Raw genomic sequence first — 16,310 nt, forward strand, 5'->3', positions numbered from 1 at the left:
TCTTTTGTAAAACTCCAACCCTAAAAGATCTTTTTCCTGTTTTACACCAGCCATTCTTAACCGTAAGGGGTCAGACTACTTTGAAAATATGATGAAAGTTATAAATGGGCCATTCTGCCCTAGAAAACTGTACCAATGGAAAGTCTGCCCAGTTCCAGGGGTTTATGATCCCACACGCAGTGCTGGCCTGGGCAGTCCCCGCTGTCCTGGCACCAGCCCTGGGGTCATAGTGTCTGGCTCATGGAACTGTGGAGGATGGCCAAGTCACTCAGCTGTTCTGTGTCTCAGTTTCCTTGAGAGTGAGGGTAGTAACAGTTCCTGTGTCCAAGGGCTATTAAGAGGACATACATCAACCTGGATGAGTTACTTTAGGACAGTGTCTGGCAGAGAGCAGGTTGCTAGTGAAAGGGTCCAGGGGCTACAACAGCAGTCACTTAGCACGTTTATTTCTCCAAGATCAACTCTGTGCCAGGCAGCATGGTGAGGCACTGGGGGGTGGGGATGATGAGGATGAAGACGGGCACAGCTCTGCCTGTGCCAAGGCCATGTCCTCTGGACGGGCAATCATGTCCCTCATGTCTTGTGTCTCCACCAGATGGTCAGATTCTGGAGTTTGTAGCAAAATGGAGCAGGACCCTAGCTGACAGGAGATCCCACTTTCTAGCTGGAAGTAAGGCCCCCAGCCATGGTGTGGGAGCTGGGTCTGTGCAGCAGGTCCTGCCAGGCCAGGGCTGATGTCCTGACCACTGAGGCCAGGCTTGGGGAGGCAGCAAGAACATGGTGGGATGTGTTGTTTTTTTTAAAACAAAACAAAACTCTCGTTTGCCCAGAACTGGTTTTCCTAGCAGATGGGCCAAGTCAGTGCCCATAGTTGTGTCTTGCTCCTTTGTCCAGCTCGGGCTGGTGGCAGAGGCAACACAAAAGTAAAATAAAGCACCATCCCACTCCCAGACACCTCTCCTGGACCCCATAGCCTACAGTCAGCTTGGTGTCTGTTTTCTGCACCCTGTTCTAAATTGGAGTTTTGGGAGTGGGGAGTGTGTTGGGGGCTGGGAGCCAACATCCCAACAGGGGGTGAGGGCCAGTGGGGAGCTCATCTGACTGTGGCCTGATGCGGCTGGAGCAGTGGGGGAAGGGGACGCAGCCGGCGGGAAGGAGGGCAGGAGCCTGCAGGGGAGCAGAGTGGAGACCTCACTGGGAGGGGCCAGGGAAGACTGTTGGCCTCCATCCCGGGTGGGAGCTGACGTGGACACAGAAGACAGAGAAAGCTGCTCCTTGTGAGGCTGAGGTTTCCAGGAGCTCATTGTAGAGACACCTGGGGAGCTGCCAGCACCTGCAAGGGCCAGTGCGGCAGTGGAGGACACGTGCTCATGGCTTAAGAGCTGGATGTGTCCCAAAACCCAAGAAGAGGAAGGCACAGCCCTGGGTCGGGGAGGGGGGGCGGGGGCGCGGGGGGCGGTATCCATGCTCACTGTCTCTTTGGTTGGGAAAGTGCGACAGACACCCCCGAGGGGACTCTAACCCAGTGATGGGTGTGCTGAGTCAAAGATGGTGGTCCCCTGTGTCCGTGGACTTTGGAAGGGTCTGCTGGGATCTGGTCAGTGTTCTGCAGTTGCTGGGTCAGCAGCCTCGGTCTTGGGCGTCCCTCGCACGCCCTCAGCGTTGACTGTGTAGGAGCAGGACGAGGGGGGCAGGTGAGGGGCGAAGATCACCCTGAGAGTGCGAGCAGGGTGGCTGGGCGGGGTGAGGACGGCCTCCGTGGGGTGGTGCCGATCGGCCATCAGCCTCATTAAGAGCTGGTTGGACCAGGTTATTCCAAGGGCTGGAGAAGTCCGCTCATCCCAGAGCCTGAGGCAGAAAACAGGCACAGCCTTACTTACAAAACCAGTGGCAGGACACGCTGCCTGTGCCACCCTCCTACTCACCGGCAGGACTTGCTCACCCCGGTGGCCCTGGTGCCTCGCCCCGCTCCTCCACAGCCTCCGTCACCTGAAACATCCACATCAGTCAGGGTCAGCTGCAGCAAGGACCCACTGCCACCTGCCTCCAACTCGACGGGCTCTGCCCTCCCCAAGGCTCTTCCCTAAAATATGGGCTCACTGAGCACACCCACGTCTGGGGTGGGGCGGGGAGGGCTGGCCCACCTGGTTGACGCACAGCACTGGGCTCTGGAAGGTGCAGCTCAGCTGGCGCAGTGCAGCCCCCAGGGCCTGTAGACACCTGGCCCTGGGGGCCGAAGCTGGGCCGTCAAATTCACAGCGGAATGGGGCTGCCACAGAGTCGATGACCACCAGGCGCGCCATCCCCCGAGACAGCAGCACAGGCAACTTCTTACTCACACACTCCAGCAGGGTGTCCTGGAAGCCAAGGGGAGGTGGCTGTCACCATCACACCACCTGTATCTCCCCTCTGCCCAGTGCTGAGGGACGCTCCCCCCAACCCCATGTCCTGCCCATCTTACTTACCAAGTCGTCCTGTTGGGTCTGACCCCCAACCCCTCAGGGCCATCACAGTGAGCCCCTCTCCTTCAGTGACCCCACATTGGGTGCCGACCACCTGGACCCAGCCGCAGTGCCAAGGCTGACCTGTCACCACCACGGGAACCAGGCTACCCTAGTCAGGAGGGTCTGGGGGCAGCCCTGAGCCCTGCCAACCCCACCCAGAGGAGGGACACAGTGGGGTGAGGGGGGCTCCAAGTCTTTCCTGCACCCAGCTTTGCCCTGAATGGGAAGACCCCTGGGCCCGGGTGGGGGCTGCAGATGCAGGGGCCCTCTCGGCCAGCCCTGCCCATCCTCCAAGGCCTTAGCCCTATAGTCAGCAGCACTGGCCTGGCCAGGAGGTGGAAATGGCCAGGGTCCTCAGGGTGGGGCAGGGTGTCCTCAGGCCCTGGTGCCGGGTAGCCAAACATGGGCCGTCCCATCCAGAACTCTGTAAGAGCTGTTCAGTGCCTGGTTTGTCACCCTGGAATGAAACTCAGTTCTGTGCTTAAATCTCCAGGGTGTCTCCAGTAGAGCCTCTTTTTGTGGAAAATGACGGCAGCAGTAGCGGCCTAGAAGATGCTAACATGAACGTGAGTTCCACACCCCTTTCTGTCACCAGAGGCAGCGCTGGGGCACCTGGGGATCAGGCAGGTGATGGCTGTGCCCGCTTGCTGCAGGGCCAGGATTCTGCAGTGCCTAGTTTCGAGACCCTGTCCCCCAGGAGCTGGAAGCGGGAACTGGGGCTCCGAGGCCCCACTTGTGCAGAAGCCACAGGCCCAGGCCCGCACCGTTGGCCTCTCGCCCTGCAGTACCCCTATGCCCCCAGGCTCTAGGCAGACACCAGGCGACAGCGTGGAGGCCGCCTCCCCCCAGAGCTGCTCCAGAACAAAACTTAGAAACGCCACCACCACCACCGAGTCTTGGTGATCTGGCCCTGACCGACTGCCTTCTCTTGCAGTGAAGCTGTACCTGGCCCTGGAAGACCCAGGACAATGCTGCTTGTGTGTGGCAAGAGCCGGCCCTGTGACAGCCAGGGGACAGCTGCTGAGGCTGGAGGGCCCTGGAGCTGGGAGCCGGCAGCACTAACCTCGTCTTCCCCGGGCCCACCACTGTGGAGCCCACTGTCGTACTAACAACCCCACTGCTGGTCAGGATGCGTCGCTCAGCAATGGCAGCGCTCAGCCCCTGAAGGATGGCAGGGCAGATGCAGAACCCCTCCCGGCCACCGCTCCACGGAGACCACGGGGCTGTCTGCCTCCTGAACCTGCACTGAAAGACCTCCGGCTGCCCGGGCCTGGTGTGCTGTTGCTCATCGTGTTATTTCTCTGCGCTGTGTGATAATGTATTTTATTGTAAATTTTTAAAAAATAATTAAAACATTTATAAGCCTTATCCTTGACTTGAAATTCTTTCCATAACAATTCTTAAATGGGAGAAAGGCCCACCCAGGAGCTAAGGCTCGGCCCAGCTGCAGCCGACGTGAGGGGCTCTCCCAGGACCAGGCTGCAGGGAGAAGCCGCAGCCCCGTGCGAGGCCTCGTCAGTTCTTTCTGGTGTATTGGTTTATGCTGACTCACCACATCTCCTTTGAATCCTTTCCATTCCTCACTGATTCCTCCACCAAACGATGATCTAAGTTGACAGGCTGACCAGGCCACGGCCCGCTGACCCGCCCTCCTGCCCTCTCCCTGAGGTTTATCTGTCCACAGGGAGGGAGCCTGTGACTCAGTGATGGTTCCAGAGGTGGTGTTGCCCCAGTGGCACAGCCAGGTGGCGGTCACCGATCTGAGAGGGCTGGGTGCCTGCTAGGCCCTGGCCAGGTTCGGGGGAGCCCCTGTGCTCTGACAAGGGGGCTTTCCCCTCCATCAGAGGCAGAAGTAAAAACCTAATACAGCCTCCTCTCACTGGGACAGCCAGCCTGGACATCAGGCCCTGTCCTCTGGGCAGCAGTCACCTCAGGGTGGCCAGGTGAGCAGGAGGTGCTCGCCCCAGGTGCAGCCTTTTCAAGGGGACTGAGGGGCCCCCCGTCCCCACTCTTTCAGGTAAGGACTCGTGCTGTCTATGTGAACGGGGCACACCACGCTGCCAAATGACAGGGTGTCGTGTGTGCGGCCCACCTGCCGGCCCACCTTGCCGACTGCCCCGCAGAGCTGAGCTGGAGAGACAGGCGGGACACTCACCACGTCAGCCGCGTGCTCAATGAAGATCTGGTTGCCAAATCTTATCTTCCTGACCACCTCTTCCGGGACATCTCTCCGCAGGTGCTGCTGCTGCGAGATGAGCTGCTGCAGACGCTTGTTCGGGAAGACGTCCTCGGTGCACACGTAGACAGCCCCTGGGAAGCAGAGTGCCGCAGGTCCGACAGGAAAGGGGCCTGTGGCCGCCACACAACCCCAGGCAAATGCCTCCCCTCATTTTGTTTTTGTTTCTTTTTTTGGTGAGGAAGATTGTTGCTGAGCTAACACCTGTGCCGATCTTCGTTTATTTTATGTGGGCTGCCTCCACAGCGTGGCTCGATGAGTGGTGCTAGGTCCGCGCCAGGGATCTGAACTTGTGAACCCTGGGCCACTGAAGTGGAGTACACGAACTCAACCACTACGCCACTTGGCTGGCCCCTCCCCTCATTTTTAATACTGCCCCTTGCAGGTTCTTCCCCTCTGACCATAGGAGGGCGGCAGGCCAGTGCTGGTCTTCCACTGCAGCCATTTCACCTACAGTACGTCACCCTGTGGGTCTGTTGCCTACACTGTCACAAGTGGAAGTACCAGGGCCAACAGGCTTTTGGAAGTGCCCCCTCCCACAGACACAGGGAGATGCCCCTTAAAGGCTCCACTGGGCAGATGTTCCTTGATTCCACTGTCAAGGCTGCTGCGTTCCTTGGCTGTGTGTGGGTAACTGTGTCTTTGCTGTGATTGGAAAAGCCAGTAAACAAGTAACAGGTGACGTGTCACCAAGACCCTGAACAACCTGGGGCAAATACTGGCTGGGGCCTGGACACTCATATCAGAGAATGTACCCCGAGTCCTGCAGCTAAAAAGAACCAGGGGCCACCTGAAATGGACCCTAACGTTAGGGCAGCTGATTTTCAACAAAGGTCCCAAGACAGTTGAACAGGGAAAGAACGGTGCTGGGACAACCGGACATCGCACGCAAAAGAGTGAAGTTAGACCCTTACCTCACACTAGATGCAAAAACTGAACCACAGTGGTCACGTGTGAGAGCCAACATTCTAAACTTGAGGAAGAAAATACGGGGGGGGGGGGTGTAAATAAATCTCCATGACCTTGGGGTTAGGCGGCGGAGTCTTAGCACACAAAAAACACTCAATAAGGGACAAACAGACAAACTAGACTGCATCCAACTGAAAAATTTTTGTGCTTCAAAGGACATCAAGAAAATGAAGACCAACCCACAGAAAGAGAGAAAATACTGCAAATCATCTATCTGATAGTCTAGTATCCAGATCATATAGACTCTTACAACTCAACCACAAGAAGACAACCGAAATTAAAAAACAGGCAAAAGATCTGAATAGACACTTCTCCAAAGAAGATATGCAAATGACCAATAAGCACGTGAAAAGATGCTCACCGTCATTAGTCACGAGGGAAACGCAAATCAAAGCCACAGATGGGGGCCTGCCCCGTGCATGGTGTAGTGGTTGAGCTCACACACTCCGCTTCGGTGGCCTGGGTTTGCGGTTCGAATCCTGGGCGTGGACCTATGCCACTCATCGCCCATGCTGTGGTGCCGACCCACAAACAAAATAGAGGAATACCAGCACAGATGTTAGCTCGGCTAATTTTCCTCAAGCAAAAAAAGAGGAAGATTGGCAACAGATGTTCACTCAGTGTTAATCTTCTTCAGCAAAAAAAGAACAAAACAACCAAACTCCCACAACAAGATCCCATGTCACACTCACGAGGATGGCAAGAATAAAAAACACAGGCAAGGGTTGGCAATGACACAGAGAAACGAACGCTCGTACGTTGTTGGTGGGAATAAAATGATGCCGCTACTGTTTCAAAACAGTGTGGCAGTTCCTTAAAAAGTTGAGGATGGAGTTACTGTGTAACCCAGCAATCCCGGGAACTCCTAGGATCTACCCAAGAGAAACGAGAACGTGTGTCCCCCCAAGGCCATGGGCACTAAAGTTCACGGCAGCCATAGTCATAAAGCCAAAAGGTGGAAACAACCCGTGTCCATCAACAGACAAGGGGTCAACACTTGTGGTCGGTAGGCCCAACGGGATACCATTCAGCGATAAAAAGGCGTGAAGTGCTGACACGTGTTCCAGCATGGATGACCTTGAGAATATCATGCTGAGTGAAGAGAGACATTCGAGGCCATGTTTGCATGATGACATTTACGTGAAATGTCCAGAACAGGCAAATCCATGGAGACAGAGTGCAGATGGGTGGCGGCCGGGGACTGGGGAGGGAGTGGGGGAGACTGCTAATGGGTTCGCGATTTCTTTTTGGGTGATGAAACGTTCTGGAATTAGATAGTGGTGATGGGTGCACAACTTTGTGACTACACTAAACACCATTAAATTGTACATTTTAAGAGTGAATTTTATGGTATATGAATTACATCTCAATTAAAAAAAAAAAAGGCCTGTGATCTGGCTGCATGCTGGCTGTGCTCCGCCAGGACCCCCAGGGCCCGCCACTGACCACACTCCTGGCCCTGCGCTGTTCATGGCACGAGGAGAGCCAGAGCACCCACGCCCACACAAGCACCCCACGTGTGGGTGGGTGTGTAACTGTTCATCTTGATCTAATTTTGTTTCGACAGAATTTCAAACTTAGATTCCGGACAGGACCAGAACCGCCACGTCTGATTCGGTGTCACTCGTAAGCTCCTGACCACTGGCATCTTTTTAACTTTCCTCGGCACATTCCAGATCATTCCTGGGGGAAGTGCCTGCAGAGTCCCCTTGACGGGGCTGAGCCCCTTGTCAGAAGGCCCATGTTGTCCTTGAAGCAGCTGGGAGTGACCACGCTTTCCACGTTCTGGAGAAGCGTGTTCTGGGCAGAAGGTTCAGAACCACTGGCCTCTGCCCCGCCATGCCCTGCAGCCTGCCTCCCCTCGTGGGTTTGCTGGGAGAGGCGTGCGGGGTGCTCTCTGCCGCCCCCGCCCAGAGGGGCTGCATCGCCGCAGCGGCTTCGTGAAGCTGGCAGGAAGGTGGCCTCGGCAGATGGCAGCAGGCCAAGGAGAGTTTTCTTAAGTGCAGGATATAAAGCAACTCCAGAGCCTCTTTGCCATTCTTTTCAAAATTAGGGCTTTTAGATCTGATTTAGGGAAAAGAACTCATTTTCTCAGGAAAATGTGCATATGGGACCCAACATTTAATGTGCTCATCTCCCTCCCACCCACTGCAGGACACGCCTCTTTATTTTCCTTCTGCCACTGGGATGGCCACCTCTGCGTCCCTCTTCTTTCCCAAGGGGTGCATCTCTGGAAACAGGCACGGTCAGCCTGATGCTGACCTCCGCGCATGCCAGCCATGGCCCGTCCCACTGGCTTCTCCCTGGATCTGACAGATTTCCCCAGAACCTCACTGGCCACACAGGAGCCCCGCCCCCCGAGCCTCCTGGCCCCCCGTTCCGAGTTCTCCATGTCCTTGCCCACGTCTGGCGCAGGTGGAGGCTCCATGGAGGAGGCATGGGCAGCTGGGAGTATGGGCCTCGGACCCCCAGCGGAGTCCCAGTCCCCTGCAGGGGTGGTCATGAGGAATCCATGCAAGGTGACGCAACTGTCACCAAGAGACCCTGGGTCACATGGCAGTGGTGGAGGAGGGGTGAGACCCTCCAGACTAGAGTGGACGAGGTAGCCTTCCCCACATGGCAGGGCCACATCAGGCTGGGACTGAGGGCGGAGTGAGCGCAGTCAGGCTGCCACACTGGGCCTGTTGTGTCCTGGCACGAGGGAGACAGGCTCTGCTGTGGGACGTCCTCAGGGGTCCACTGCTGGGAGGGGAAGGGAGGAGGGGCCGGGCCCCAAGCAGCTCTGAGGACCTGACCCTGCTGTGCTGTGACCTTCCTCCCACTGAGTCAGAAAGCACCTACTGTGTGCCAGGCACACACAGGGTACAGATGAGGACCTGGGCCTGGACCCAGTGTGAACACCGGCACCAACAGGTAACTGCTCGTGTGACATTCCAAGAGTGAAAGGGATCCCCAGGGACCCTGCTGGGCCAGAACATCACGGTCCTCGTAGAGCAAAGGTGACCAGGCTCAGGAGAGATTCGGGATCAAGACTCGGCTGCCCTGTACTCTGCCTGCTGTCCCCACGCTTGGCACCCGGCCCATCTCGGGCACACCCCCCTCCCCACTGGGCTCCCTGAGAAGGCAAATGGGGCAGCAGCTCCGCGTGCGCCGCAGCCAAGAGCAGGTCTGCCCGAAGCCTGGCGTCGAGGAGTGCCGGGGAGCGAGGTGGCTCCCATCTCACTTCTGAGCAGATTAGTCTCGCTTCACGGCAGCTCTTCTGTGGGGTAAACTCAGGACTCCCACTTTCGAGGCCAAGTCCATCCACCCAAGCACCAGGCGAGCCTCGGACGGTGCTGCAGAGGGCGCCGGGCACGCCCCAGGCCCTCCTGGGCCACACCTTCCCAGAGACGCAGGGACAGGAGGTGGCGCAAATACCTGCCTCTGGCATGAGCGACCCCCACACTCGGTAGGAGACCCCAGCACTAAACCCACAAGGCCAGCGTGCTCGGGAGCCCCCAGGGCTCAAAGGACATGCGGTGATTCCAAACAAAGCTTCCACGGGGGTCCCAGCCACAACAGGGACGTGCTGAGGTTCAGCAACAGATGACACGAGATCAGGTCTGGCAACAGGGTGAGGAGGCGGCCTGGCCTCAGGAGGCACGCTCCAGAGCTAGCTCCAGCGCCGTCCCCAACCCACCACGTAGCAGAGAAGCAAGCAGGCAAGCCAAAGGGGACGCCAGCTGACAAGTGCTGCCATTCTGTTCACGTGCGATTCCGAGCAATGAAGGAACCGCACCTTGGTCCTGCCGAAGTCTCATAAAAACCAAAGAGCCACCAAAAAACCTCATATTCATGGTAGTTACCTCACAGTTAATAAAAACGACTAGAATTTTTAACATTCAAAAGACGAGTCCCTCTAACGCTGGGCACAGCCTGTGTGCATTTCTCAGACACGCAAACAATGCGGAGGGCTCGGCTCGGCCCCCTCGCACATGGCCTGGCCAGCCTCCGTGTCCTCGAGCTTCATCCTCCTCGCTCCTTCCCAAAAAGGAGAAGAGCTAAATATTGTCTGTCCTGTGATTCTGGCTCTCTGGGCCAAATGGCTTGCAGGCTGGTGGTGTGACGGGTGCACATATGAGGGTATGGGAACCCACGGGCCTGACCCACAGCCCCGAGGGGTCTTTGTGTTCAACCCGTGACCGCCTCCAGGGGCCCACGCAGGCATGGGCCGGTTAGCAGGTGTGGCTCCCCCTGAGGGCAGGCTGCACGTGCCCGCTGACCCCTCGGGCTGCCCGCTTCCCTCTTCTGGAGGAGGAACCACAAAGCGGATGTGCAGAGAGATGGGAAGCGTGGAAGACAGTCCTCAGACCCAACCTCAATGGAAAGCGGCCCGAGAACAGGGCCAGGACCCCCCGCCCCGCGCCAAAGCGAATGGCCACTCACCGGCCTCCAGGCCCCCGTGCTGCCGCGGGAACTGCACGGCCAGGCAGAGCTGCAGTGCCAGCTGGGTCTTCCCGGCGGAGCTGCGGCCAGCCAGCTCGGTGATGCCATCCAGGGGCAGGCCACCCCGGAGGAGCCTGTCCAGCACCGGGCAGCCCAGGCTCAGGCGCTGGTGCTGCGCAGGGAACTTCTCCTTCTGCTGGTGCAGGTGGAGCGCTGAGTGGGAAGGGGGACGGGCGTCAGGCTGCGCTCTCCCACCCACACCCTGCTGGTGCGCCTGTTGGGCGCTGTGTGGCCGGTGGACAGGTGAGTGCTGTCACACGGTGGGCAGGGTGCCGGAGGGCAAGGGGGTGACCGTGGAGAACCGATGCACGGAGCAAGGGCCCCCATGGCCCTGCAGCCCTCCCCCCACCCACCCAGTGTGTCCCAATCCTGAGGCTGTGACCATGCCCCAGGGTCATTCCTCAATGGAGTCTGTGCACACGGCCCCACAGTTGGAGGCGGGAGCGGTGATGAGGAGGAACGCTCCAGAGAGAGCCCGGGGCACTGGACAGGGCGGACGCTGCCCTTGCCCACCTGTGAGGACGCTGCTCCCCTGCAGGTGCACGGCAGACGCTACCCCTGCAACGTGTGCCCCTGCCCAGCTGTGAGGATGCTGCTCCCCTGCAGGTGCACGGCAGCTGCTCTCCAAGCCCACCTGTGAGGACGCTGCTCCCCTGCAGGTGCGTGGCAGCTGCTCTCAGCAGGTGTTGCACGTCAGGGCCAGAGAGGCTGGTCAGTCTCTGCAAGTCTGGTCCAGAAAAATGCAAAACCTCCTTTACTGATTTCAGTTTGGCTGAAATAATACAAATAAATTACAGGACAAGGTCAGACGATAGTAACGCAAGGCAACAGAGCAGGGCCAGCAGGTGTTTCTAGGAGCCTTGTCTTCCAGTTCCAGGGAGCTGCTGGGCAGGGGCCAGACCCACCCCTCCCTGAAGCTGTGGGAACCCCACCTCTGAGCTGCAGCAGCAGAGGCCAGACGTGCAGAGGGGCATCTCCCACGTGCCGAGAACAACGGTGCCACCCAGTTCACACCCCGGAAACAGCTCTCAAGAAAGGCCTGCTTGTGGGGCCGGCCCAGTGGCCTAGTGGTTAAGTTCACACACACTGCTTCAGCAGTCTGGGATCCGCGGGTTCGGATCCTGGGTGCAGACACTATGCACCGTTCATCAAGCCACGCTGTGGCAGGTGTCCCACATATAAAGCAGAGGAAGATGGGCACGGAGATGAGCTCAGGGCCAATCTTCCTCAGCAAAAAGAGGAGGATTGGCAGCAGAGGTTAGCTCAGGGCCAATCTTCCTCAAAGAAAAGAAGAGAAAGGCCTGCACGAGATGCAAGGCTAGTGGTTGAGCCCAGGGTGGGGGGAACCGCACACGAGGTGGGGTGCAGGGGGTGCAGAAGGAAAGCCGAGCTGGGGTCCAATCAAATGTCCCGTGCAGCAGACAGTCACGATGACATGGTAGCGGGAGAGCAGGATGGCCAGCGGGGTGAACAGAGCAAAGAACACATGAGAGTTAGGCCAGCGGGCAGCAGCTGGGTGGAGAGGACTACAGAGTTAACATGCAGAAAGATCTGGCATTTGGGGAGGAGAGTGAATAAATTAATTTTAGGCTTGGGTAAGTGCACTACTTTCAGACTAGTAGAAAGAAAAAATACGCTAAAAATATATCCAACCAATCCAGAAGAAGGCAAAAAAGAGAAAACACCACCACAAAAACGAAAGAGGACAAACAGCTCAGCACAAGAGGGGCAAGTTAAACCCAAATTTATCAGGAATCACTTAGATACACATGCACCGAATGCTCCAGTTACAAGACAAAGATGGTCAGACTGGATGAAAGGAAAGCAGACAAGACACCGACGTGCTCCTGGAAAAACCAACACCCGAGGACGGAGGAGCGGGACGCCACCAGGCTGCTGCGCCAGCCCCCGCGTGTACTCAGGGTCCACATTACATGATCAACGAGTGTCCTAATGTGGAAGCATCCCTAATGGACAGCCCGGGAGCTGGCGGAGATGAACGGGGAGCCCCGGGAGGCAGCCATGCAGCAGGCCTGGGGAGCGGCCTGGCAGGGGGCGTCGGGAGAGAGAATGGGGGAGCTGTGCAGCCCTTCTGCATGTAGAACGAGCCGATGGTGCCTGACAGATCTTCTAGGGGATATGGGAAAAATCAGCAAGAAGCACACAGAAAACGCAGCCTGTGAAAAGGAGGCAACTACTAACTTTGGGGGAAAAAAACAAAGATGGCACAAGAAAGGAAACAGTCATAACCCCCTGGTTCAGCGATGGACATTATGTCCCCAGTCACAACCCTAACGGCTGACACGACCCAAACTGTGTTCCAACTGTGGGGGGAGGGGATGGAGGAAGTAGGGGCCTGAGGGCGAAAGCCAGCCAGCCCTCACCTGTAACAGGAAGTCTGTGAGCAGTCGATAAAACAGACGGTCAACAGCAAATTTGATGAAAGTAAAATTAACTTAAAAAGAGTCCTTTCAGTCAAAAACACACAGACAATTGAAAAACAGCAGTACATTGAGCATCAGTGCACCCATCAGGGTCAGCTGGGGGGGACGGAGCCTTGGAGAGGCAACCTGTAAACTTGTCCTACGTAAGTCTATGTATGTACATCCAAACATTTTACATAAATGTCAATAAACACACCTTTCTTAACTGCAGCAATAATTCTGGGATTCAGGTCCAATTGGTCCAAATCCATCTCTTCAATGGGTTGACCACAAAGACAACTCACTTCCCAGGGACCCAAGTTCCGATCCACCTGCCGTCAACTCCAACAGCCTGGAGCCAGGGGAGCCGAGTCCAGCAGTCGGGGTGCAGCCCCCTCTGTGGCAGGGCTTCACCATCAGCTCAAGGGCCGCAGGAGAGTCTCTGCTGCATCGGGAACACCAGCAACGGGAGTCCAGGGCAACTTCTGTTGGAGCAATTTACATCCAGAAATTATCCGGAACCTTAGAAACCTCGGACTCAATCCACACGTCGATGCATTTGAAGGAATCCCCCAACCCACCTGCATTCTGAAGGTCAGCACGGCATGTGGCCACCCCACGTCACCCCTGAGAAAGTGAGAACAGCCCTGAGTCCCAGTGCTGGGCCCAGCATCCAGGTGAGTGGCCTGCCCCAACCCACTTCTCTTGGGCGAGGACACCGTATACAGTCGGAGATGCACGTGCCTTGGGCTCACTTGAATGAAGATTCTTTTGCATCCTCCAGTTTAATTTCCCTTAAATGTGTCTCCATGGGGAATCTGGAAAGAGTGGAAAAAGTGAGTTTGGGATCCTGCAGGATACTCAGGGAGTGGGAAGCTCCACAACTGTTCCAGTGGAGAACAAAGGAGACTGTCCAGCCGGGCTATGGGGGGCAGGGAGCCCTTTCCTGCAGCCCCCACCCCTCACGCAGCCAGCATGTAGGTGGCCCCCTGCCAGGAAGGGGAGCTGGCAGCCCTATCACAGCCCAAGCACTAAAAGCAGCCGGTAACAGGAGCCCAAGCCTGCTGGTGGGAGGAACCCGGCTCCTCCCTCCCTCCGTGGCTGGCGGCCAGGCTCAGCCCAGGGTCACCCAGCAGCTCTCTAGCAAGCCGCTCTGCATTCCCCTTGTGGCCGCCCAAAAGAGCCAGGCCGGGAATGCAGCGGGGCAGGCGGGAACGCCGAGGCCAGCAGCTGCCCCGTGCTCCCTCCTGGCGTCTCACAAAGTCCCAGGGCCTCAGCTGAGGGGAAAGTTACACAACTGTGGACTTTGCCTTGCAATGCTTAGAACAATGGATTGACTTGGACGATACTGGGTTGTTTTTGAAGCTTCGAGAACCAGGTCACCCGCAGTCTCACATTTGCACAGGCTGGTCAGGGAGACACAGGTCTGATGCTGGCAAGGGTCACACTGTCCAGAACCGACAGTACGAGTTCCAGGGGCGGCCGCAGCAGCCCGACACCCAGGCACGACCGTGCTGTCTGATCACCACACCAGCGGCTGCTGGGCAGGAGGAAGCTGGCGCCCCGAGGGCGGGTTTCCTGCCTTGGCACAAGGCCCCTGGGGCCCCGGCCAGCGGGTCTCCCCAGCCAGCAGGCTGGTGCTGTGTTCTGCCTGGAACAGGGGGACGGGAGGCTCCTGGGCCGGCTGCTCAGGGCAGGGCTGACAGTAAACACTGCTGAGGCTGGAGAGGAGACACGAAGCCCCTGGCTGCCCAGCGACCCCCAGGACTGCTGAATGGATGAGAGGGAGGCTCTGCTGCTGGAGGGCCGGGTGACGGTCAGAAGGCTGGAGGCGGCTGACCCCGGGGCCCCAGTCCCAGACGCGCCAAAGCAGGGGCAGCGGGGATTTGGAAGAGCTCAAACGTGCCGAGGCTGCATGGAAGATGCTGGCAGAGCTGGCGGCCCGTGTAAGGAGGTTAGATTCCCGAGGACACACAGCAAATAAAAAAGACAAATAGCAACTCCAGGAAAAGAAGCCAGTCATCAAAGGGGATGCAGCAGCCTCGCCTGGTTTGTCGGGGTTCACGGGAGCAGCACCGGCCGCACTGGAGGGGATGGCCAGCCACATCCCCCACACAACTGCAGCAGTCTTTCTCGTGCCAGGCTGGGAGCTAAATTCAGGCAAGGGACGTGCAGCTCCACTGACGCCGCCCTGAAATCAGCAAAGCTGAGCACTGACATTTCTCAGACACAGTCCGTCCCCAGGACTGTTCTAAGAACTTGACACGGATGAACTCGTTCAAACCTTACCACAGCAACGCTATGATCTCCGTTTCACTGCAGAGGAAACAAGCACAGAGTGGCTAAATAACAAGCTAAGGTCACACAGCCAGCAAGTGTGGCTGGCTTGGGCCTTAGGTCCATGATGCATATACTAAACTCCTGACCTATATTAGCCTGACCATGAGCTTACACGGCCCGCCTGTTGACAAATCCTACAGAACCTGCTCAGTTTCCACACTCTGCAAAGCTCAGTTATCCAGAGGCTGACTCACCCGTGGGTGCCCAGCCCACTCTCAAGATTAACCTTCTTTCTCCGCTCCGCCCCCCCAGGAGGGGACAATGAGCTCTCAGTTATCCTGGAGCTGCAGGGAGGGAGCTTTCATTACCAGTGACCTTGGGTGGCCAAGCCGGTCCTTCCACACCTGGGCCCCCACTGTGGTTTCTCCAGAACTGCCTGGCCTGGACCCTCTTCCTCCTCTGGAGACTCCTTCTTTTATCAGTCCCTGAGCGATCGTGCCCCATGGCTTTGAGAACTCCCTATTTCCCAACAACTCCCCCAGACCTGGATGTCCAGCAGACCCCAGCCTTGGCTGTCCAGTCGGAACAGGGTGCTCTGCACACTCACCTTGCTATCCATGCACACCCGCTCTTCCTACAGTGCCTTCAACTCCGTGGTTGTCCACCCACCACCCTTGACCTGACCCTGTCGCCACCCCTAAAACACCTCAACTTCACAAAGTCCTAGTTCACCTTCCACCCCATGGCTCCTGGGCGGCTGCCATAATCCAAACTGGCCCTGCAGCAGCAAGGCCTCCTCCAAACCTTGCGGGTGACAGCCCCCAAATGGGCCATGCCACCCGGCTCGGAGCCAGTGCAGCACTGGCCCAGGGTCCTTCCCACCGCCAGGACCCCGCTAGGACCTCTGCTCTGGCCGTCCCTTCCGACCGCCCGCCTCGATGACTCCACCGTCCCCACTGGGAGCCCTAAGGAGGGCCCGGCACACGCCGGGCCCTCACTGGGCCTCCACTGAGCCTGTAGCCCGATCGCCCCTGCACCCTCAATGCCACCTCCACGGCCCCATCCCCCCTATAGCCCCCACTCCACCTCCGCAACCCCATCCCTCCTGTACCCCTATCCCCTCTGCGTTCCCTATCTCCCCTCTACTCTCCCACCTCTTCTTCGGTCCCCCCAATCCTCCCTGCACCCCCACATTCCCGGCCGCCGCCCCGCAGCTCTCACCTCGCGCGGGCTCCACACGCCTCTTCGCGCCGTCCCGCCCCCCGCAACTTCCTCTTCCAATGAGCGCCGGGCGGCCCGCGCCGGATACGCCAATCAGAGAGGAAGCAGCGCTCACGTCGCACACTAACTGACCAATCCAAAGTCTCAGTTGCCCCAAGAGGGGCGGGGCGCGCCTGGGCCGGCCCTCGCCGC

General features: G+C 57.9%; 2 protein-coding genes across 12 annotated transcripts in view; one reads left to right on the top strand and one right to left on the bottom strand.

Annotated features, from left to right (window-relative positions):
* Positions 1–3,872, top strand: part of KLC1 (kinesin light chain 1) — a 63,500-nt gene extending 59,628 nt beyond the window's left edge. For all 8 annotated transcript variants that reach the window (XR_006886308.1, XR_006886311.1, XR_006886309.1 and 5 more), the window contains 2 exons: positions 2,998–3,070; positions 3,439–3,872. Coding sequence is in view for 5 of the 8 variants with exons in the window: in XM_046647388.1 (XP_046503344.1) it covers positions 2,998–3,070; positions 3,439–3,441 (76 nt within the window). In the remaining 3 variants the exon portion in view is untranslated. The remainder of the gene's footprint in view (positions 1–2,997; positions 3,071–3,438) is intronic.
* On the bottom strand, positions 430–16,237 carry XRCC3 (X-ray repair cross complementing 3). 4 transcript variants are annotated; one of them, XM_046647404.1, is made up of 9 exons: positions 16,119–16,237; positions 13,199–13,435; positions 12,835–13,102; positions 10,829–10,966; positions 10,135–10,347; positions 4,660–4,814; positions 2,145–2,357; positions 1,943–1,989; positions 430–1,848 (listed from the first exon to the last, which is right to left on the bottom strand). In XM_046647404.1, the coding sequence occupies exons 3-9, from the start codon at positions 12,887–12,889 to the stop codon at positions 1,599–1,601; spliced, it is 1,071 nt and encodes a 356-aa protein (XP_046503360.1). In that variant the 5' UTR covers positions 12,890–13,102; positions 13,199–13,435; positions 16,119–16,237; the 3' UTR covers positions 430–1,598. The 4 variants fall into 4 exon arrangements, with proteins under 4 accessions (XP_046503360.1, XP_046503359.1, XP_046503358.1 ...); XM_046647403.1 differs by lacking the exon at positions 16,119–16,237 and adding an exon at positions 14,907–16,002; XM_046647402.1 differs by lacking the exon at positions 16,119–16,237 and having other exon boundaries at positions 13,199–14,005.
* Between the last annotated feature and the right edge of the window lie 73 nt (positions 16,238–16,310).

Source organism: Equus quagga, chromosome 20, assembly GCF_021613505.1.
Source record: "Equus quagga isolate Etosha38 chromosome 20, UCLA_HA_Equagga_1.0, whole genome shotgun sequence".
In the NCBI taxonomy this organism is placed as follows: domain Eukaryota; kingdom Metazoa; phylum Chordata; class Mammalia; order Perissodactyla; family Equidae; genus Equus; species Equus quagga.

Bases quoted from the DNA above. Each gene is read 5' to 3' on its own strand.
- XRCC3 (XM_046647404.1), bottom strand. From the start codon at position 12,889: ATGGATTTGGACCAATTGGACCTGAATCCCAGAATTATTGCTGCAGTT. The intron at 10,967-12,834 runs GTGTGTTTATTG...GTATTATTTCAG, and splicing joins TATTGCTGCAGTTAAGAAAG to CCAAACTGAAATCAGTAAAG. The intron at 4,815-10,134 runs GTGAGTGGCCAT...TCTGCTTCCCAG, and splicing joins GCACGGGGGCCTGGAGGCCG to GGGCTGTCTACGTGTGCACC.